Source organism: Babylonia areolata, chromosome 27 (assembly GCF_041734735.1).
Source record: "Babylonia areolata isolate BAREFJ2019XMU chromosome 27, ASM4173473v1, whole genome shotgun sequence".
NCBI lineage: Eukaryota > Metazoa > Mollusca > Gastropoda > Neogastropoda > Buccinidae > Babylonia > Babylonia areolata.
This window is the reverse complement of record NC_134902.1, coordinates 9,448,848-9,472,930: the sequence shown is the minus strand read 5'-3', so window position 1 is coordinate 9,472,930 and position 24,083 is coordinate 9,448,848. Positions and strand designations below refer to the sequence as shown.

The 24,083-nt window shown below is 41.5% G+C and overlaps 1 protein-coding gene across 4 annotated transcripts in view; it reads left to right on the top strand.

The window, feature by feature from the left end:
• Positions 1-24,083, top strand: part of LOC143301203 (epidermal growth factor receptor kinase substrate 8-like protein 2) — a 216,393-nt gene that overhangs the window by 54,048 nt on the left and 138,262 nt on the right. For all 4 annotated transcript variants that reach the window (XM_076615325.1, XM_076615324.1, XM_076615323.1 and 1 more), the window contains 5 exons: positions 4,875-5,007; positions 5,729-5,817; positions 13,913-14,151; positions 19,028-19,199; positions 21,026-21,198. In XM_076615325.1, coding sequence (XP_076471440.1) covers positions 4,875-5,007; positions 5,729-5,817; positions 13,913-14,151; positions 19,028-19,199; positions 21,026-21,198 — 806 coding nt within the window. The remainder of the gene's footprint in view (positions 1-4,874; positions 5,008-5,728; positions 5,818-13,912; positions 14,152-19,027; positions 19,200-21,025; positions 21,199-24,083) is intronic.

Genomic DNA, 24,083 nt, shown 5'->3' with positions numbered 1-24,083 from the left:
CTTTGAAAAAATTGTTCTCCGCCATCTTCTTTCTTTCACTAAACAGCAGCTTGACACTCTTCAGTTTGCTTATAAAGCACACAGAAGTACTGATGATGCTATCCTAACTCTCCTTAATAATGCTTTCCTTTATTTGAATAACATGGGATATTTTGTTCGTATCCTTTTTGTTGACTTCTCTTCTGCTTTTAACACAATACAACCTCATCTCCTTGCCCTCAAACTGCTAGGCTTGGATGTTGATCTGAAGCTTACTCTTTGGATAGCAAGTTTTCTTTTCAATAGAACTCAGTCCGGCCGCTTTCATTCTACCCACTCTTCTCTAAACTCTACTTCTACTGGTGCACCCCAAGGTACGGTGCTGTCCCCTGTTCTATTTACACTGTACACAAATGACTGCAGAGGCACGGAGGAGACTCCTGTCATAAAATATTCTGATGATTCAGCTATTGAAGATCTGTCGAACTCTGATGATATTTATTTCAGTGAAATTAAAAAGTTCTGTTCTTGGTGTGAGGAAAACTATCTGGATCTCAATGTATTGAAAACAAAAGAAATTTTCGGAAAGACCCCTTGCCTGTAGCTAACCTTGTTATTGATGGTCAAACAGTGGAGAGGGTCATTGAATATAGATATTTAGGGACCATCTTAGACAATAAGCTGACTTTTGACAGAAATGTTGATTCCATTCATAAGAAATGTCAGTCTAGAATTTTTTGTTTACAGAAGCTTAGAAATGTTGGTATAAATTCAGCTATTCTTCAAAGTTATTATCTATATTGTATCGAATCTGTGCTCACAGTTTCATTTATGTGCTGGTATGGAAGTTTGGGAGTGAGGAGTAAGCGTGTTTTGAACGATGTCATGAGTGTATGCAGTAAATTTGTGGGAGGGAAACTTAGTATGCAAGAGCTGTATGAAAATCAAGTGGTTAAAAAAAGCAGGCAGATAGCAACTGACGACACCCATATTTTAGCAAAGTATTATGAGCTATTGCCATCAGGACGACGCTACAGAACTTTTAAGTTGAAGTCCAGAGCCCTGAAGACTTTTATTCAGGTAAATTTAAGTACGAGCAAATTGTCGATTTTTAAATGATTTTAGGAACTCATGTGTGCTTTGTTTTACTGAAACCTGGTTTAGTGAGAAAGTGTTGAATGAATGTGTTGCGGTCAATGGTTTTAACACTCTGTACAGAATGGAGAGAGACTACAAGAAAGTGGGGAAGAAAATGGGTGGCGGGTGCCTGTATGTCAACGAGAAATGGTGTGACAGTGCGAATGTGTGTGTGAAAAAGCAACTGTGTACACAGGAACTTGAACTCATATCAGTGTCGCTGAGGCCTCAATATCTGCCACATGAGTTCGGCCACATTTTTCTGACTGTTGTGTACGCTCCAGTCTTTGACCAGGCATCTGCTGCACGTGCAGGACAGACGGTCACAGGTGTTGTTCGCAACCTTCAACTCATCTCTGCCGACACCCCGTGTTTTATTGTTGGAGATTTTAATCACTGTGATTTAAAGAAAGCCTTACCTTCTTTTAAACAATATGTTACCTGCCGGACCCAACTGGACAAGACAATCGATCTGTGTTAAGGGAACATTCCTAATGCCTACAGATCTGTTCCTCTTGCACCAGTGGGTGTATCTGATCATGATGTTGTTCATTTAATCCCAGCCTACAGACCAAAGATACAGACAGAGCCGATTGTGAAAAAGAGTGTGAAAGTTTGGACGTCAGAGAGTGTGGATGAATTGAGAGGATGTTTTGATTGTACTGATTGGAGTGTGTTGACTGACCCATGTGAGAATGTTCATGAAGTAGCTGATGTTGTTACATCTTATATCAGTTTTTGTGAAGACATGATAATTCCGACAAAATAATTAAACTTTTCCCCAACAACAAACCATGGATCTCAAAGTCTCTCAAAACCATTTTAAACGAGAAAAAGGTAGCATTTCAGTCAGGGAACAAGAAGGATAGGAAACTGATACAAAAGAAGCTTAGAGGGGAATTACGAAGGGGACAGAGGGAATTCAAATCAAAAGTAGAGCAACAGTTTCAGACAGGAAAAATGGCAGATGCATGGGATGAGTTAAAAATTATCACTGGAGAAATGAAAAGGAAAACAGTAGCTTGTGAAATGAAAAGGGATGAACAGCTTGATTTTTCAAACAACCTGAATGACTTCTATTGTCGCTTTGAAAGGAATGATCTGGGAAGGGAACTGGATAGTGTTATCTCACAGTTGCAGGAAAAGATCAAAGATAGGAACACAGGTGAGGACTTTGAGATCGATGCAAAAGTTGTTGAATCTTTATTTTTAAAACTGAATGTCACGAAGGCAATTGACCCCGACAATATCTGCGGAAGATTACTGAAAGCATGTGCTTCCCAGTTGTGTGACGTGTTCTGTAAAATTTTCAACTGGTCTCTGAAGGACTGCTCTGTCCCCAGCATCTGGAAAAAATCTACTATCTGTCCTATCCCCAAGAAAAAGAACCCAGCCGCACTAAATGATTACCGTCCTGTTGCCCTGACCAGTAGTGATGAAATGCTTTGAAAAAATTGTTCTCCGCCATCTTCTTTCTTTCACTAAACAGCAGCTTGACACTCTTCAGTTTGCTTATAAAGCACACAGAAGTACTGATGATGCTATCCTAACTCTCCTTAATAATGCTTTCCTTTATTTGAATAACATGGGATATTTTGTTCGTATCCTTTTTGTTGACTTCTCTTCTGCTTTTAACACAATACAACCTCATCTCCTTGCCCTCAAACTGCTAGGCTTGGATGTTGATCTGAAGCTTACTCTTTGGATAGCAAGTTTTCTTTTCAATAGAACTCAGTCCGGCCGCTTTCATTCTACCCACTCTTCTCTAAACTCTACTTCTACTGGTGCACCCCAAGGTACGGTGCTGTCCCCTGTTCTATTTACACTGTACACAAATGACTGCAGAGGCACGGAGGAGACTCCTGTCATAAAATATTCTGATGATTCAGCTATTGAAGATCTGTCGAACTCTGATGATATTTATTTCAGTGAAATTAAAAAGTTCTGTTCTTGGTGTGAGGAAAACTATCTGGATCTCAATGTATTGAAAACAAAAGAAATTTTCGGAAAGACCCCTTGCCTGTAGCTAACCTTGTTATTGATGGTCAAACAGTGGAGAGGGTCATTGAATATAGATATTTAGGGACCATCTTAGACAATAAGCTGACTTTTGACAGAAATGTTGATTCCATTCATAAGAAATGTCAGTCTAGAATTTTTTGTTTACAGAAGCTTAGAAATGTTGGTATAAATTCAGCTATTCTTCAAAGTTATTATCTATATTGTATCGAATCTGTGCTCACAGTTTCATTTATGTGCTGGTATGGAAGTTTGGGAGTGAGGAGTAAGCGTGTTTTGAACGATGTCATGAGTGTATGCAGTAAATTTGTGGGAGGGAAACTTAGTATGCAAGAGCTGTATGAAAATCAAGTGGTTAAAAAAAGCAGGCAGATAGCAACTGACGACACCCATATTTTAGCAAAGTATTATGAGCTATTGCCATCAGGACGACGCTACAGAACTTTTAAGTTGAAGTCCAGAGCCCTGAAGACTTTTATTCCACGTTCAATCCACCTTTTAAATTCTTGAGAACTGTGTGTGTGTGTGTGTGTGTGTGTGCGCACGCATGCGCGTGCATGCGCACACTCTCATGTGAGACGTGTGAAAGTCCGTGCATGATAGGTTGTACCTTGTTCTAGTTGTGTGTGTGTGTGTTTACTGAGCTTAAAAGTGTGTCAGTTGGTTATTATGAATGTGCAATATGTAGGATGAATAATGTGCAATATGCAGGATGAATGTACAATGGAATATGTCTAATGCTAACGTCCATATTCTAAATATATTTCTGTTAATAATTATGATGTAATAATTAATTGCAATGTTTTAAAAGCGAATATGTGAAATGCTTTTATTTGAGAACATATGTTTATTACTCTTGTTTAATCAAGTAAACCACGTGTGTGGAGTGGGTGGGTGTGGGTGTGTGCTGATTATCTGGTTGTGGTTTTCTGCAATTTATCTTTATTCTTATCTTATCTGTCTATTATAATCAATGTGCAATATAGTAGGCTATGCTTATAATTATATTCAAAATAATGTTTCTTAATTCTTTCTGTTTTTACATTAAGAATACCAGTTATTACCTGCAGTGTGTGGATGTATGTATGAAATGGTGTTATGTGATATTTTTTTTTTTACATTTGTGTCTTCGTAATATTCGTAAAAGCTGTTGTTGACTTTTACAGTTATGGTCCCCATGTTGTTTATTTGTCTATGTTGTGATAATGCACCTGACCAAATTTCTCCATTTGGAGATAATAAAGTTATTCTTATTCTTATCAAGTAATGTTTAATGTTGTATCTATGTGTGTGTATTGATTGTCTGGTTGTGTTTTGCTGCACCTTATGCAATTTACCTTGTAAGATGATTAAGTTATTCTTATCTTAATTATAATCAGTGTGCAATATAGTATGTCATATTCACAATCATATTCAAAATAATGTTTATTTTATTTCATTTTTTTAATTTATTTGTTAATATTTCCTGCAATGTGTGGAATGAAAGTACGAAACAACGTATGTGATATTTTCACAACTGTGTCTTCGTTATAATCCTAATAACTGTTGTTGTTGTTGTTTTTACAGTGATGGTCTCCATGTTGTTTACTTGTCTATGTTGTGATAATGCACCTGACCAAATTTCTCCAGTTGGAGGTAATAAAGTTATTCTTAAGTACTTCAGTTTCCTTGTCAGCGGTGTGCATGTCACACTTTTCCTTGTACCTCTGTCTCCATAACGGTATGGTGTGTTGTTTCAGCAATTGCTGAACCATTGTTTCGACGATGTAGAGAAGTTTGTGGCACGACTGCAGCAGGCAGCAGAGGCTTTCAAAGAGCTGGAGAGGAGGAAGAGAGAGAGAGGGGGCAAAGGAAAGAAGAATTTGGGGGGAGGTGAGGCACTTAGGATAAGGGAAACAGAACAAGTGTTTGCACACACACACACACACACACACACACACACACACACACACACAGAGTCACATTTATACACACACACTGGCATACACACAGAACAACATACATAGTAATGCACTGGTAGTCTATGATTTTGCCTTGCACAGACAGACAACAGGAGGTGATGTGTGCATCCTTGTGCTGTAGGTGTGTAACAATGTATGTTGTCCATGCTGTGTATAGGGGGGTGAATTGTGGACAGGGCGGGGACGTCTTGTGGCCTCAGTGTACAGGATATGTTTTATGTTCTCTTCTGCATGAAAAGTGTGTTGATTTGCCGTGGGGCTTGTGATGGTGATTGTTTATTGTTCTGGGTCCTGTATGTGTGGGTTATGTGTTGTCTGGTGGGTTCTATGTATTTTTTGTTGTTAGTATGTTGTGGGTCCTCAGTGTATACACACATTGATGCTGGATTGGCTGTGTTGTGGGTCCTCAGTGTGTGCACACATTGATACTGGATTGGCTGTGTTGTGGGTCCTCAGTGTGTGCACACATTGATACTGGATTGGCTGTGTTGTGGGTCCTCAGTGTGTGCACACATTGATACTGGATTGGCTGTGTTGTGGGTCCTCAGTGTGTGCACACATTGATACTGGATTGGCTGTGTTGTGGGTCCTCAGTGTGTGCACACATTGATACTGGATTGGCTGTGTTGCAGATGGGATGCTGGGTCATCGTGCCCGTCCACCACCTGCTCAGGATTTTGTGGACATCTTCCAGAAATTCAAACTGGCCTTTAACCTGCTGGTATGGACACCTGTCATCAACCCCCACTGCTCCTCATCCCCCTCCTCACTCCAACCCCTCACTCACTATCTCTCTCATTTTTAGATTTAAGAATGCAGTCTGTTAACCAAAATGATAAAAGAATTTGTCTTGTCTATCTCTTTGTCTCTCCACCTCCTATGTTGTTTAAATGTGTGTTTGGAGAGCTGGTTAGATATCCACTACATGTAAATTTATACATGAGAGTTATCAGCTAATCAAGTACTGGTAAAAACTGACTGCTGCATATGAATATTGACCCGCAGGCTGCCTATGTGATAACTCGTCAGCGCAACTGCTTACGCTTTGCTGCCACAGTGATGAGATAACCCGTCTGCAAAATATTCTGACTTTTCCCTGGTTTGTATTGAGCTTGGGTAATCTTTCTAGATTCTGTTGATAGACAGAAACCCCATCTGCGTCATGAGGCAGTCCTTTATTTGAACGATTTGGTTGAGTTACTACCGCAGTGTTTTTCCAGGCTCGTTGCATGCTTAGCAAAATGGCGACACCCAGCTCAAGCTATGCAATCGATATGCACTAAAATAACCAAAGTTACTTTCATTAGCTAATGCTCAGAAAGAATTGAAGTATCAACTCAAAGAAGAACACAGTGATGAACTTTCATCGGATGATTTGATAGAAAATAAAGGGAGCATAGAAGAGACTGGCTAAGATAGATGAACAGTGAGTGACACCAGCTGTACAGAACAGACAGTATCGCGACTGAATGCTATTAGCAGTACACACTGTGAGCAGTATTCTTGGCACTGAGCCAACGCAGTATGAGGAGAACTGGATAAAGTGACCGGGTCAGAAATGGGGAAGAGGAGTGGGATGCATGCCGAGGGGGCGTGGCCTCATATCTATATGTCATCACTTAGAATAGTCGCAATAAATTGTGTATATGTCTCTTTTTTATTGTGGTTGTTCTTGTATAATTTGTGTGTACAGGTATTATCCATCTGTCCAGAAAATATATTACTGTGCAAATTACCTGACTAATGTTTGTAATGAACAAGTTGAAAATGTGACAAAAAACAAAACACTGATTTCAAAACAGTTGCATGTCATTGAAAATATACAAAATTGGAAAACATCATGTGTTTGTATTCTTTTTTTATTTACCTTCGGAAAATATATACTCTAGGGTCTCTCTCCAATAACAAAGCACACAGAATTTTTTGAAAATATAAACCCATTTTTGGGAAAAAACAACAACTGGCAAATAGATTTCACTTAAATCTTATTTTCCTGGCAGCAAAAGGGTTAATAGACTGCTTAAACAAGCATATCTAATGCAAGTAAATCAACCCAAACTGAGAATTGATGTTCTTCCACTAAACGCAGACATTTTTTGATTTGTTCAAGATAATGCCACAAAGGTTTTATGCAGTTTTTACCAAGATGAAATAGAAAATGAAGTGCATTTCATTTGCTTTTGTCCTTGCTTCAAAAGAACACAGTATCAGTATCTCTGTTCAAATGAAGATCTATCCAATGTCCTAGTGAAATATAATAATGTAGTGAAATATAATAATGTAGTAGCAGTGCATAATCCAGCCCAATTTGTATTTTACGCTGATAAGAGTCATATAATGATTAAACTTTAACCAGTTGAATGTCAGATAATTTTGTCAAAAAGTGCTCTCCCCTAGCCAGGGAATATTGAGGATTTGGGGGTAATAAACTAAAACAAATATAGTACAAAAACTATGAAAATCGTGGAGTATTGGTGGTTGTCTATTTCCTGCAATATGCATTGAAATTTTAGTTCATTGGCCTCCAACTGCCACACCCACTTTCACACCCTTTGGCTGGCATTTGACCTATTGTCTTACATCACTCCTTTCCCTGTCCTCCCCCTTTTCCAACACTCGCTGCATATATTCCCTCAGTCATAGCCGCTTTCTCAAAAAGGCTGTCTGATTGGATAGACAGACTGAATTACCATCAAATTGGCTGTCAAATCCATCACTGTCATTCACCTTTGCGTTCAATTCAGTTTCAGTTTCAGTTTCAGTAGCTCAAGGAGGCGTCACTGCATTCGGACATATCCATATACGCTACACCACATCTGCCAAGCAGATGCCTGATCAGCAGCGTAACCCAACGCGCTTAGTCAGGCCTTGAGGAAAAAAAAAAGTGAATAAATAATAGATAAGCTTACACAGATAAATAAATAAATAAATAAATAAATAGATAATAACTATAATGTAAAAAAACAAAAAAAACAACAACAACAAAAAACAAAACAAAACAAAACAAAAAAAACAACAACTAATCATTAGACAAGAGAGATCTTTCTCCATCACTAAAGCTATCCATAATCATAAGCACAGCTTTCAAAATAGTGTAAATCTGCTGACTGGTATCACTTCGTTTACTGGACAAAGTTTTCAACACCTTTTTTTGCATATGATGCAACCCCCTTTCCACATGGTCCAGTTAGCAAATGATTATTGAGTAGAAATGGGTCTTTTACCTGATGTATGCTCATTTAAGTAGTATTTTTATAATCAAGACACATCAAACTAACCGTTCAGAGTCTGTTTAGGTGCATTGAGCCAGACTCCAATGAAGGCAAAATCAGAACATATGCAGGACGTCATTGGACGTCGTATTGGCACTATGGCAGCACTTTTTGTAGGATATCAGCTGACATCTTACAGGCATTCAACTGGTTAAACTGCCACATAAGCCATTCTCAAACAGCAGATAATTCACTCCCCTGCCACTGCCATGAAGGCCTTACCCAAATGGCAGCTAAATATATGTGTCTTGTGAAAGCTTTTACGTTGTTTTGGAATTATTATGTTGGCAGCATTAGCTTCACCAAGGTTCCCCTGACTCTTATGATAACATGGAAACACCCTATGTGACCCAGGAATGCAGTTTTTCAGGTGATTTTATCAGCTGATTGGAGCATGTCAACAACTTATTATCTATGCTGTTAAGCAAAATGGTAACACCTTTCCCAAGCTGAGTGTGGCCAAATATAAACACCATGACACAGGAATTTTAGCCACTGCTCAATGAAAATTAGAATGAATGCTTGAAGAAGATGAAGATAAACTGTAATCTGAAAATTCATTTGAAGAGGAAGATGAGTAATATCAGCCTACTCTTCACCCAAAGAGCAGAACAGAGTTCAACTTTCCAAGCAGACATCTGTGAATGATACAAGAAAAGAATAAGCTGTGTGTGACAGACAGGCCCGTGAGGAGTAGTAGGTATGGGGGAGGTATCAGATAACTGTGTACAGAGCAAATCATGACACAAGGTCAAATGGGAAGGGAGGGCCAGTGGAGTGGGCATAGTGATGTGTCCTATTTTCAGATCAGCGGGTTTGATATTGGGCTGATGATTTTGACCCAGACATTTCTTTGTTGGGGATGTTGTGTGTGTGTGTATTTGTCCATATGGATGTATAATGTTTATTTTTAAAAAAAGATTCTTGTGGATCACATCATTTAATCATAACAAAACATTTTTTCTTTATTGTTCGTTTTCCTTTCAGAATTTTTTTTTTCCCTGTGTCTGAGAAAATTCTGAATTTTTTTTCTATGCTTACTGGGTTTTTTGTGTGAAAATTCCCCAGCAAATAAAATTCATATATTTACCAAATCCCTTGGCAGGCTAAGTGCTAAGCTTATCAACTGATTCAGTGGGTTCTGCCCATCCTTGTTCATCAAAATGCAGTGCAAGTGTGGGCTGCAGAATGCAAATTAATTCAAAAGGAAGAGAGAAAGTGTGTGTGTGTGACACTCTGTGTGTGTGTGTGTGTGTGTGTGTGTGTGTGTGTAAGTGTGTGACACTGTGTGTGTGTGTGTGTGTGATGCTGTGTGTGTGTGCGTGTGTTATTGAAAATGTATTCTGTATGCCAGGTCAAAATTATGTGTTGTATTATTCGGTCTAAGCATACTGTTAATGCACTTTAACATTGTTAACAATGAAAGTGTTAGGAGTCTGATGACTTGTGAACATTAAACCATCTGGAATCTGGAATTTATGTTGTTCAAGCAACACATGGTGTTTTGTTAAGACAGATTGAGCAGGCAAACTAAATGGGAAAATAGATATGAAATTGTGTTTGTTAGAGGGGGATTTGTGTTGTTACTGCTGAATTGACTTAAAATGAGGGTAGTGCCACTGAACAGCAGTGGATAACCATCTTACACAGAGTTCTTCTTCTTCTTCTTCTTTCCCTTGACTACCGCCTTCATCATTGTGAAGATTCTGTAGACTATAAGGGGGGTTTGCGTGTTTTGAGGTTTCCTGAGGTAGAGGTTGCTGGGCCAGAGGATTGGGGGGGGGGGGGGGGGAGGTGATCAGATTTGGGATTTGAAGCCTTCTAGGGTTGGGCTGAGGGCAGTCTCAGCAGGAAGGCTGTTCCAGTTTGTTATGGTTCGGGGAAAGAAAGATTTTTGTCTGTACAGCGTCCTGCAGTAGGAGAGGTGGTACGCTGCTGGGTGCGATCCTCGGGTCCCCGTGGATGCTGAAGGATTTTGAGAGGGCTTGTGGCATGTGTTGATGATAAGACTGCCGCTATGGAAGTTATAAAAGTTAAGCAGTCTTGCCTTTCTCCTTCGCTCTTTGAGGGGAGACCACTGAAGAGTCTCCATCATGTCTTGCACACTGGATGTTTTCCTGTGTCGATGGGTCACCCAGCGAGCAGCCCAGCGTTGTACTGCCTCAAGTTTGTTATTGTCCTTCATTTGCCTGAGAGCCAATGTGGATTCCGGAAAGAGCGCTGAACCACCGACATGGTGTTTGCTGCAAGGCAGCTGCAAGAGAAATGTCAGGAGCAAAATGCTGATCTGTTCTCCACCTATGTCGACCTCACTAAGGCCTTCGACACCGTGAGTAGAGAGGGACTGTGGAAGATCATGGCCAAGTACGGATGTCCTCGGAAATTTATTTCCTTGGTCAGCCAATTCCATGAAGGCATGCAGGCTCGAGTCCAGGACAGTGGCGAAACATCTGCTCCTTTTGCTGTCACAAACGGCGTCAAGCAAGGCTGCGTCCTGGCTCCAACGCTGTTCAGCCTCATGTTCTCTGCAATGCTTACTGATGCCTTCAGAGATGGCGATGTTGGAATCGGCCTAAAGTACCGAACAGATGGCAAGCTGTTTAACCTCAGAAGGCTTCAAGCAAAAACGAAGGTCATGACAGACATCATCAGAGACTTTTTGTTTGCTGATGATTGTGCCCTCAACGCTGGATCTAAAGCTGACATGCAACTCAGCGTCGACAAGTTTGCCACTGCCAGCAGGAACTTCAGCCTTACCATCAGCACGAGGAAAACTGAAGTTCTCCATCAGCCAGCCCCAGGGAAACCCTACGTTGAGACCAACATCACAGTCAACGGTCAGAGACTCAGTGCGGTGGAGCGGTTCACATACCTTGGCAGCACACTGTCACGAAATGCGACCATCGACGATGAAGTGAACGTCAGGATTGCAAGAGCAAGCGCAACTTTTGGTAGACTCAATGCAAATGTCTGGAACAGAAGAGGCATTAGTTTGAGACCAAGCTAAAGGTCTACAGAGCAGTAGTTCTCCCCACACTACTGTACGCCTGCGAAACTTGGACAGTGTACCAACGACATGCCAAGAAGCTGAACCACTTCCACACAACATGCCTCAGGAAGCTACTGAACATCAAGTGGCAAGACAGGACCCCAGACACAGAGGTGCTCGCAAAAGCCACCCTTCCCAGCATCTTCACCATCCTGATGAAGTCCCAGCTTCGCTGGGCTGGACACGTGGCGCGCATGCCAGACCATCGGCTGCCCAAAAGGCTCCTCTATGGCAAGCTGCAACAAGGGAAGAGATCACACGGAGGTCAGAAGAAGCGCTTCAGAGATACTCTGAAAGTCTCTCTGAAAGCGTTTGATATCAACCCTGATTCCTGGGAGGAATCTGCAGTGGACCGTGACAAATGGCGCGCTGCTGTGCACAAAGGCGCCAAGTTGTCCGAGGCCAACAGGACTGCTGCAGCTGTTCAGAAGAGGCAGGCCAGAAAGTCACGGGCAAACAAGCTCCCTGACAATGGTATGCCTGTCTTTGTCTGCCCCAACTGTCAGCGAACATTTCGTGTGCAGATTGGACTATTCAGCCATCTGCGCATTCACAGATAGATTCATGAGCATCCTCCCCCCCCACCCCACCACCACCCTCCCCCCATCCCCCAGCTGGATGACAACGATGGTCATCATCGATCTCGATGGATACACCACCATAGGGGTCCCACACAGAGCTGGCATACTCCAGGGTTGGGCGGACCAGTGTTTGGTAGGCTTGCTGTTTGATGCGCTGGGAGCCTACTTTCAGGTTCCGTCTGAGTAGGCCTAAGATCTTGTTGGCTCGGTTGGAGACATTGGAGATGTGGGGGGGTCCATCTAAGACCAGAAGTGATGGTGATGCCGAGGTATTTTGATTTGCTGACTACATCAAGGGTGTGGCCACGAAAGGTGTACTCTGATGGTAGGGGGTCTCTCTTCCGGCTCACTCGCAGTGTCTGACATTTGTCTGGATGGAAGCTCATAAGCCACTTCTGCTCCCATTCTGCGAGGCAATCGAGATCCTTTTGTAGGGCTTGCTGGTCGCTGGTTGAGGAGATGGTTTTGTGGCACAGAGTATCATCAGCAAAGAGACGAGCAGTGGAGGACAGTCCAGTTGGCATGTCATTGATGTAGAGCAGGAACAGGCAAGGCCCAAGAACAGAGCCTTGGGGGACTCCAGATTCTACAGGAACAGGACTGGAAGTGGCTCCATCCACCACTACAGACTGCTGTCTGTCTGATAGGAACTTCCTGATCCAGGTGTGTACTTTCTCTGTGATGCCAATGGAGTGGATCTTGTAGAGCAGGAGGGAGTGGCAGACTTTGTTGAACGCTTTGGAAAAGTCAATGATGAGAGCATCTGTCTGTTTTCCAGCTTCAAGGTTTACTGAGAGCTCGTCTACAAGTCCAATGAGCTGGCTTTCACAGGATCGCTAGCGTCTGAAACCGTGCTGTGTTCAGTCATTTGATCTCTGTTCTCTGTTGTGTTTAAGGCCAGCTCTGTTCTCTGTTGTGTTGTGTTTAGCTCTGTTCTCTGTTGTGTTGTGTTTCAGGCCAGCTCTGTTCTCTGTTGTGTTGTGTTTCAGGCCAGCTCTGTTCTCTGTTGTGTTGTGTTTCAGGCCAGCTCTGTTCTCTGTTGTGTTGTGTTTCAGGCCAGCTCTGTTCTCTGTTGTGTTGTGTTTCAGGCCAGCTCTGTTCTCTGTTGTGTTTCAGGCCAGCTCTGTTCTCTGTTGTGTTGTGTTTCAGGCCAGCTCTGTTCTCTGTTGTGTTTCAGACCAGCTCTGTTCTCTGTTGTGTTGTGTTTCAGACCAGCTCTGTTCTCTGTTGTGTTTCAGACCAGCTCTGTTCTCTGTTGTGTTGTGTTTCAGGCCAGCTCTGTTCTCTGTTGTGTTTCAGGCCAGCTCTGTTCTCTGTTGTGTTTCAGGCCAGCTCTGTTCTCTGTTGTGTTTCAGACCAGCTCTGTTCTCTGTTGTGTTGTGTTTCAGGCCAGCTCTGTTCTCTGTTGTGTTTCAGACCAGCTCTGTTCTCTGTTGTGTTGTGTTTCAGGCCAGCTCTGTTCTCTGTTGTGTTTCAGGCCAGCTCTGTTCTCTGTTGTGTTCAGGCCAGCTCTGTTCTCTGTTGTGTTTCAGGCCAGCTCTGTTCTCTGTTGTGTTGTGTTTCAGGCCAGCTCTGTTCTCTGTTGTGTTTCAGACCAGCTCTGTTCTCTGTTGTGTTTCAGACCAGCTCTGTTCTCTGTTGTGTTGTGTTTCAGGCCAGCTCTGTTCTCTGTTGTGTTTCAGACCAGCTCTGTTCTCTGTTGTGTTGTGTTTCAGGCCAGCTCTGTTCTCTGTTGTTTTTCAGGCCAACTCTGTTCTCTGTTGTGTTTCAGGCCAGCTCTGTTCTCTGTTGTGTTTCAGGCCAGCTCTGTTCTCTGTGGTGGTGTGTTTCAGGCCAGCTCTGTTCTCTGTTGTGTTTCAGCCCAACTCTGTTTTTTTGTGTTTCAGGCCAACTCTGTTCTCTGTTGTGTTTCAGGCCAAACTGAAGGCCCACATCCATGACCCCAACGCCCCAGAGCTGGTGCACTTTCTGTTCACCCCTCTGGGCCTGATTTATGAAGCAAGTCGTGACCCCATCCATGGCAGTGTCAACCTGGGGGAGCAGGCAGTGGCCCCTGTGCTGTCACAGGATGCCAAGCAGCTGCTGGTCAACTGTCTTACCTCAAAGGAGATTGAGCTGTGGCAGAGTCTGGGCAAGAACTGGACCACCAGCAAGTCAGTGAACACATCTCTCTGTTCTCTATGTATGCAGCTATACTCCTGGTTCACAGTGTACTCTGAGTCAGTCTTGTCTTTATTGACAAGCAGAAAATAAAAAATAACTTATGCTCTTGTCAGTTCCAGGTGGAAAATAATAAGTTCACCAAGGGGTTGGCATCAACGCGTGTGTATGATACTGAGCAACAGCCACATGTGTCTTTTTACTGATGTACAGAAAGAACTGGGTATTACATAAAGTAAACTTAAGATCCTGGGGTGTTTATAGCCTGTGAGCATTTTTCAGAATTCAGGGTTTAAGTTTCATGTTGGTCATTGATCATTGACGCTCTCAATTTTGAAATGGCCAATAAATGTGGCAGCCAGCTGATCACTTGACTTATTAATTGTTCATAAAATCAGTCATGCTAAAAGGGCTTTTGTAGATTTCTTCTTCTCCTGCAAAACAGTGGCAATTGCAGTTGCAAACTCTGAAAAAAAAGAGATAAATGTAATCATTACTGTTGTTGCTCTGCAGTTTGACATCGAGCAGAATCTTGTGAGCAGAAATCAAAATGTGTACCGTGCTGGGAAACAAAAGGAGGTATATTTATACAAAGTCATTATCACTTGCATATTGTCAACTGTGGCGGTGGAATACAATGTCAATTTAGCTTTTTACTTGCCCTCCATTCTTCTCCATTCGAACTGAGGATGGCTTTGATATATCAGAAAAAAATTGCTGTTAGAAATCCTCTGCATCATGGAGCATGCTGCCAAAATGAGCTGCCTTATGTTGAGAAAGATTGAATTAGTTTTCAGAACAGTTGCAATTTCTTCCATTCTGCACATATCTGCAGAGTCTGAATCGGAGAGACTTCTTCAGCATTTGTGGGCAGCTTATACATTTTCTTCATTGATGTTATGCAAGAGTGTGCCCCCTTCATTTTCAGGGTATGTTCATGCTTCCATAACAGAACTTAAATGTACTAACATTATAATATAACATTATCTTTTTCCTTTGTATTCACACAAACGACATTAAACAGGTCCTTACATTATTATAACATGATACTTCGGAAATATTACATTTTGCAGCTGTGAACATTTGGATTTCCACAAAGCAGAGGAAAAAAGCAATGGCATTAGACCAGCATAAGTGACAGTGACACAATAGATCTGATGTCTCTTCAAAGACATTCAGTCAGAGAGCTTTTCAGCATCAAGCACCTTCTGTTTGGAATTCTCTTCCCCTGGATCTCCGGCACTCACCAACTCTGTCCTCTTTCAAAAGTAAACTGAAAACCCGCCTGTTCAAAATGGCCTTTGGATGTGACGAAACATAGTTCTTTGTCTTCTCTCACCCTCTGCACTCCCCTTGTGTCCCCCCTTCATTGTAGTATTCCTGTGGGTTGGTGCTTGAGCATGCGCTCATGCATGTGTGTGTGTGTGTGTGTGTGTGTGTGTGTGTTGTGCCTTTTTCCTGTGATTATTCATATATCTGCAGTTTGTTTTGTTGGTGGATACTGATCTTGTTTTCCACTTCTATGTCTTCATGTGTTCTTGTGTTGTACAGTGCACTAATATATATGTACTGTTTCATGTGAGGCACTCAGAGCACATCTTTGGGGAGTTTGCGCCATATAAATACAATTTAGTATTATTATTGTTATTACTACTGCTTTGCTTTTGTTTCCACTTTTTCTATATATTATCTGGACCATAATGTGAACATTTACTATCCAGAGCAGTCAAGGTAAATGAGTGTTTTCACATTTCAGAATAAAGTTTGTAATGCTGTATTTTATGTGTTCATCATGGCAGCAAACATTAGCACATAGACTCCATATACCTTCTGTGTGTGTGTGTGTGTGTGTGTGTGTGTGTGTGTGTGAGGGAGTGATACAGCACACAAAAACCTGGCTAAAGTTGGAATTTATCGTTTTTTGCATTTATATATTTTCTGAAAGTTTAAAAATCACATATTAGCATAAAAAACAGAATTGATATATCTATCATAGTTTTTTTTTCCTGTGATTTTTCTGAAGTTGGTGTGCACAAATAGAAGAAATGGAGAAATTGGTTTACGAAAGAAACACATATTTGTGTGCCTGTAACTTAAAAACAAGAATTATCCTGAACATTTATGTGGTGTCAAAAGATTCAGAATTAAGTAAACTTTAAATTTCCACTGACAAGACACAAATTGAATTGTTAGAGGGACAGATTATTCAGCCACAATCGGCTCATGAAAATAACACATTTGTCTGCCTGTAACTTTAAAACAAGTATTATCCTGTACATGCATGTAGTGTCAAAAGATTCAGAACTTTAAATTTCCATATGAAAAGGCACAGAAAAATTTGTATTTTCTCTCTGTACTCAGACAAGAATGGCAAGTGAAGGAGTGATGTCATGCAATGGGATTATAGAGTCACAAGAGAGCAGAGTCGACAGCAACAGTGAATGTTCAAATATTTCATACCCATCAGCTGATGCATGAATCTTTGGAACTTAAGCTTAGATCCAAAAGCAAATTAACATTTACTAACTGCAGTCATGATGTATATTGCCACATCATCAGCTGAAGTAAAATCAACATGGAAGTCAAATGCATTAAATGTTACAACTTAACCCCTAGGCTGCCAATATGATGATATAACTCGTTATTGCAAGCATGTACGTTTTTTCCTGGTTTGCCTTCAGTTTGTTGACAAAAATACCGGTAGCTTTAGCTTGGGGAATCTTTCTAGATTTTATTCATAGCTAGAAACCCCATCTACGTCATGAGGCAGTCCTTTATTTGAACGTTTTGGTTGGGTTACTGTAGCAGTGTTTGCTTGGCTCCTTTCCTCGCTCGCTCAACAAAATGTTGGACTGACGACGTGCTCAAGGCATGCGATCATGGGGAACTAAATCAATCGAGATTGCTTTCTTTAGCTGATGTTCAGAAAAAATTGAAGCGTAAATTCGAAGGAGAAGACAGTGATGAACATTTATAGGACGATTTGATAGAAAATAAAGGGAACAATCAAGAGAGTGGCCAAGATATGACTACCAGAGAGTGATGCCGCCTGTATAGCTGTAGCAGACAACAGAAAGTGACCAAATTTTTAGCAGGACACAGTGTGAGCGATTTTCTTGGCACTCAGCCAGTGCGATCTGATGAGAACTGGATCAAGTGACCATGTAAGTGGAGTGAACAGGAAGGGGAGTGGAGACTCGGAGTGGGGGGTGGGGTGGGGGGGTGGGGTGGCATGGCCTCACATCCATATTATCACTTGGAGAAGTCACAATGCATTGTGTATCTATCTCTTTTTATTTATTTATTTTTTTTAATTGTGGTTGTTCTAGCATGATTCTGTGTGTGCAGATATCCATTTGTCCAGAAAATATGATATTTTAGTGCAAATTACCCAATGTTTGTAATGAACAAGTTGAACATTTGACAAAAAAAACACACACTGATTTCAAAACAACAGTATGCCACGAAAAATATATAAAATGGGAAAACATCATGTGTTTTGTATTCTTTTTTCATTTACCTTTCAGAAAATATAAACTTTTATGGGTCTTTCTCCAATCACAAAGAGCACAGAACTTTTTGAAAACTTATACCCATTTTTTGTGAAAAAACCCTGGTATGCTGCATTGCCAACAGCTTATGTCTTGACAAGGATGGAGATCGTGTGCGTAAGAGGTTGAGAGAGTGAGAGTGCGTGGGTGTATGTGTGTGTGTGTGTGTGTGTGTGTGCATGCACATGTGCATATATGTGCTCGTTTGTGTGTTTTGTGCATGCACGCATGTGTATGTGTCTATGTGTGTGTGTGCCCATGTGTATGTGTGCAGTTTATGAGGGTTTGTGTGTATATTATGTTTGTGTATGTGGGGGATGGTAAAGTGTGTGTGTGTGTTTGCGTGTGCACATGTTTTCCCGTAAATGTGAAAAACATTGTGTGTGTGCGCATGAACACATGCACGCATGCATGCACATGAGTGCATGCAAGCGCACACAGGGCTGTAGGCAAATTGGCATGCTCCTGAACACAGAAGAAAATCTTGTATTGGTGGTCAGGGTGCTTTCAATTCAAAGCACACTTGTGAGAAGTCTAAGTTTGATCAAAACAAAAATTTCACACTCACATGGAAGCGTTATGCATGGCAAAAGAGTTTGCTGGATCAAAACAGAAAAGATGAACAGTGGGGATTTGATTACCAGGACAGATGAAATCAAGGTTGCGTTTATTAATTCTGGAAGCTCACTGTCACAATTATCTCCTTCAGATGCACTCTCTTCATCAGAATTCTCTTCTTCAGACTCATAGCTCACAAAGTTCTCTGTGACTACGCTGGAAAATTCTACCAAACTTAACTGTTGGGTTGAATGTTGAATGATGTTGGTGCTATCTTTCTGTGTGCTAATTGTGTCATATATCCAATGGTATGATAACAAATTGTATCTGATATTTTGAACCTTGCAGAAAGAAAAGGACCAAAAAAAATGTTCTTTGAGACTTTTTGATTTTAAAAAATCCAACAAATATTTTTACCCATGAAGCCTAATTTGAGCAGATGCCATTCATCTCTGATTCATGTTATCAATAAAACATGGATTTCTTGTGAAAGAATATTCAATTGTCTTTCATTTGGTATATGACATGAGTAGTTTGTATGTTGGTGAGTGTCTGACATTGATTCTTGCATGATGCCAGTGTGGTGATTTCAGCATAACTCAACATTTTCTGTGAACTGGTAAGAGTTGAAATGCTTTCTGCTGAACCTGATGAACAAGTAGGTAAATAAATCATGACGACCCACAAATGAACGTGTAGACATGTTTCAGGGTTGCTTGCCTGTATTGGTCTGTGTTTGGCACTGTGAATTGTTTTGCAGGGAAGAGTGGAAGGGGTACATCCCACCATATGTACCCCGATTTTACGATGGGTGGCAGCCAGCCCCAACAGTGGTGGAAGAGCCGGCATCACGAGCCAGCCTGGAGAGTGCTGTGGCCGCTCACCACAACCAGATCCTGAACCGTCAACAAGAACAGGATGTGCGCGACTATGTGAGTCATCACACCTCCCTCTGTTAGTGCATGTCATGATGCATCAAATGACCCATCTCTTTATTGGTCACTGCACAGGAGGTATCATGGCAGGATCGCTTAGGTGTTAGACTCCTGATCCAGTGTTCACCAGTGATCACAGCTTGAACCCTATTTTGACATGGTGTTGTATCCTTGGGAAAGGCTCTTGATTTTCCTCACTCCACCCTGGTGTGGGTCAGGGAAGTTTAAAACAGCGGAAAGAGAGGATTGATCCCTGCCTTCCTGTGCCGAACTCTAGACTAAAGTGGATATGAATTCACTCTCCCAACTGCTATTAGAGGCTATCGGACCTTTAACCTTAACATAAGCCTGAATGCTTTCTTCAGGTATTGATTTTATCTTTTGATGGAAAGCAACACAAATACAGCATTTAACAGTGAACAGCAGACATGGACACAGTAATTTCAGCTCAAAGGCATACAACTCAAGCTGCTGCTGCTGCTAAATGTTTCCCTTCAGACTGAGGACAGGTAAATGCACACCTGCATGTTCCAATATTCCGTTGCTCCCACAATACAGACACGGATACACACACATTTCATCTTCTACACACACACACACACACACGCACACACACACACACATGCACAAATCGTAGCCCCCACAATGCACAACCCCCACACCCTCATCCACACCCACACACATAAACAAATACACACATGTATGTGCTCACACATGCACAGAGCTCTCCTGACGCATGTGTACGCTGACACACTTGTGCGCACACACGCACACACACAGACACACACATGCGTGCTCAAACACATGCACACACACACACAGTATGCATAGTTCTTCTGTGCAGTGTCCCAGTGACTTCACAGAGTTGAGGAAAAAGTAGAAGACAGCTGTTTGTCATTGATTGTGAACAGATTGTGCAGTAGTCATTACAGTTTGTGCAGTAGTCATTACAGCTGACGATGTGAACAGATTGTGCAATAGGCTTTACTGTCGTCACAGGTGTTGACAGATCAGCCCACAGACTGACCAGGCTTTACTGTCATCACAGGTTTTGACAGATCAACCCACAGACTGACCTCACCAGGCTTTAGTGTCGTCACAGGTGTTGACAGATCAACTTACAGACTGACCAGGCTTTACTGTCATCACAGGTGTTGACAGATCAGCCCACAGACTGACCTCACCAGGCTTTACTGTCGTCACAGGTGTTGACAGATCAGCCCACAGACTGACCTCACCAGGTTTTACTGTCGTCACAGGTGTTGACAGATCAACCCACAGACTGACCTCACCAGGCTTTAGTGTCCTCACAGGTGTTGACAGATCAACCCACAGACTGACCAGGCTTTAGTGTCCTCACAGGTGTTGACAGATCAACTTACAGACTGACCAGGCTTTACTGTCATCACAGGTGTTGACAGATCAACTTACAGACTGACCAGGCTTTACTGTCATCACAGGTGTTGACAGATCAACTTACAGACTGACCAGGCTTTAGTGTCCTCACAGGTGTTGACAGATCAACCCACAGACTGACCAGGCTTTACTGTCATCACAGGTGTTGACAGATCAACCCACAGACTGACCTCACCAGGCTTTAGTGTCCTCACAGGTGTTGACAGATCAGCCCACAGACTGACCAGGCTTTACTGTCATCACAGGTTTTGACAGATCAACCCACAGACTGACCTCACCAGGCTTTAGTGTCGTCACAGGTGTTGGCAGATCAACCCACAGACTGACCTCACCAGGCTTTAGTGTCCTCACAGGTGTTGACAGATCAACCCACAGACTGACCTCACCAGGCTTTACTGTCACCACAGGTGCGTGACAGGGTGATGCCATTCCCCCCTGAAGAAGAGAGGTTTTCCCGGGAACGTGCCACAGACTTCCAGCACTTTGAGCCTGACCGCAGTGCCCCTAGTCCTCCCCGTGATGTGATGAGCAATCCGTCTGTGGTCGGCTACCAGCAGTATGTAGAGCAGCACATAGACAGGTGACTGGCACTAACACATTGTCACTCACCTTCCGCTTACCTCCAGACAGTGTCACTGGTCAGTGACAGCTTCTTCTGTCTGGACTCTAGCTGTGTAGATGAATGGGGATAGCATCTTAGCATATTAGATAAGTCTTAGGACTGTGATACAGTGATATGATATGGATATCTATATAGCGCCTATCCTCAGTCAGAGTCCAAGTTCAAAGTGCTTTACAGAGTCATTTACACAACAGGCTGTGTAACCCCACAATTTCTCGCAATCCCGTGATTTCTCTCACTTTGTGAGAAATCGTGGCAAGTCCCCCTTATTTTTATCAAAAATATTTCCTTTATCATTGGAGTTGGTTTCTTGTCTTTTCCCAATGCAAATCTTAGAGAAAAAAGGACACTGAAACACAGCGATTTAGTGCGTTTCACATAAGATGGATCACAGAAATGCATTGACCTCAAATACAACATCAGAAATCAATAGCAAACAACGAAATTCAGGCAGTATGTATAACTCAAACAGAAATATAACATGATATGATATAATTTACCATAATATTATGTAATATAATATGATATGATATAATAATAATATAATTTGACTTGAACCGAATCTTTCCTGGATGTTGAAAATAACATCAAAATGATTCAACTTTTTAAAAATGTGACAGCAAAAAAGGCGTTTTACAATGCTTTATCCTCATGTAGGGCACATGAAAACTGGGCCAAATAGTTCTGATGTTTGTTGTGATGCATCCTTTTTAGTCACATTTACTTGAAATGTTTTTCATTTCATGCTTGCTCATTTGTTCATCTGTTTGTGTCAGCATCCTTTTGCATGCAAGATTGTACTGAAAATATATTCTCAGTTTCATAGAAGACTCTTTGAACATACAATTTTTTTTAAAACAGAGTGAAAGAAGACCATATCAACCAGCCAAGTAAACACATGTAAAGAAACACACACACACACACACACACACACACACACACACACACACACATTCACTCACTCACTCACTGACATACACATACATTCACAATTTTTTAAACCAGTACTGTGCCATCATCTCCACTGTCTATTGTTGATGTCTTGGCTAACACCACTATCATTTTCATGATCGTTGTTGTCATTTCCACATTTCTCGTTTTTTCTCTCTCTCTCATTTTTCTCTTAGATTTGCATTGGGAAAGGACAAGAAACCAACTCTGATGAGAAAGGAAATAAAAGGGGACTTCCCATGATTTCTCACACATTGCGAGAAATCATGGGGGCACCCCCCACGATTTGTCGCAATTGAGAAAAAACAGGGGAGGGGAACAACCACAATTTCTCCCAATCCCACAATTTCTCTCAAAGTGGGATTGCGAGAAACCGTGGACTAACAGGCTGTCTACCAAGGTAGAACCGACTGACAGCTGCCATTGGGCACTCATCATTCATTTCCTGTGTCATTCAATCAGGTTTCAGTCGCACACATACACTCTCAACTGACATGTAACAGCTTACGTGTATGACTGTTTTTGTTTATTTACCCTGCCATGTAGGCAGCCAATATATCTTTCTGTAGATAATTAGGTATAGCATCTCTGTTTACTAGGGATAATGTCTCAGGACTATATGTAGATAATTAGGGATAGTGTGTTGGGACTAGATGTGGATAACTAGGGATAGCGTCTGAGGACTATATGCAAATAACTGGGGATAGCGTCTCAGGACTATATGTAGATAACTAGGGATACTGTCTCTGGACTGTTATGTTGATAAATAGAGATAATGTCCCAGGACTGTATGTAGATATATATAAATTACTAGCGTAAAGTCTTAGAGTTATACATAGATAACTAGGGATAGCATCTCAGGACTGTATGTAAATTATTAGGGATTGAGTCTCAGGACTATATGTAGATAACTAGGGACAGCGTTTCAAGATTATATGTTGATAACTAGGGATGTACCAGGACTATATGTAGATAACTAGGGATAATGTCCCAGGACTATATGTAACTTACTAGGGATAGCGTCTCACAGCTATATGTAGATAACAAGGATAGCATCTCAACTATATGTAGATAACTGGGGATAGCGTCTCAGGACTATATGTAGATAACTTTGGATAGCGTCTCAGGACTATATGTAGATAACTAGGGATAGTGTCTCAGGACTATATGTAGATAACTAGGGATAGCGTTTCAGGACTATATGTAGATAACTAGGGATAGTGTCACTAGACTATTATGTTGATAACTAGGGATAGCGTCTCAGGACTGTTATGTAGATAACTAGGGATAGCATCTCAGGACTATATGTAGATTATTAGGGATAGTGTCTCTAGACTATTATGTTGATAACTAGGGATAATGTCCCAGGATTTTTTGTAGATAACTAGGGATAGTGTCTCAGGACCATATGTAGATAACAAGGGATAGCGTGTCAGGACTATCTGTAGATAACTAGATGTAGCATCTCGGGACTATAAGTAGATAATTAGGGATAGCGTCTCAGGACTTTATGTAGGTTACTGGGGATAGTGTCTTAGGACTCAATGAAGACAACTAGAATTATGTGTCATATCTGTTTAAGACAACATCAGCATTGTCCAGACTGAAACCTGTATGGAAGGACAGTAACATCTCCATGAAGCACCAGATCAGATTCCTGCAAGTATTGGGATAAGCCATCTTCCTGTATGCATGCAAGACATGGACCCTTGTGGCAGATTTTAAATTCAAACCAGCCATATGTAGATAACTGTGAACTATATGTAGGTAACTGGGAATAGCATCATAGGACTATATGTAGATAACATGGGATAGCATCTTAGGACTACATGTAGATACATCTTAGGACTATATGTAGATAACATTAGATAGCATTTTATGACAGTAGGTAG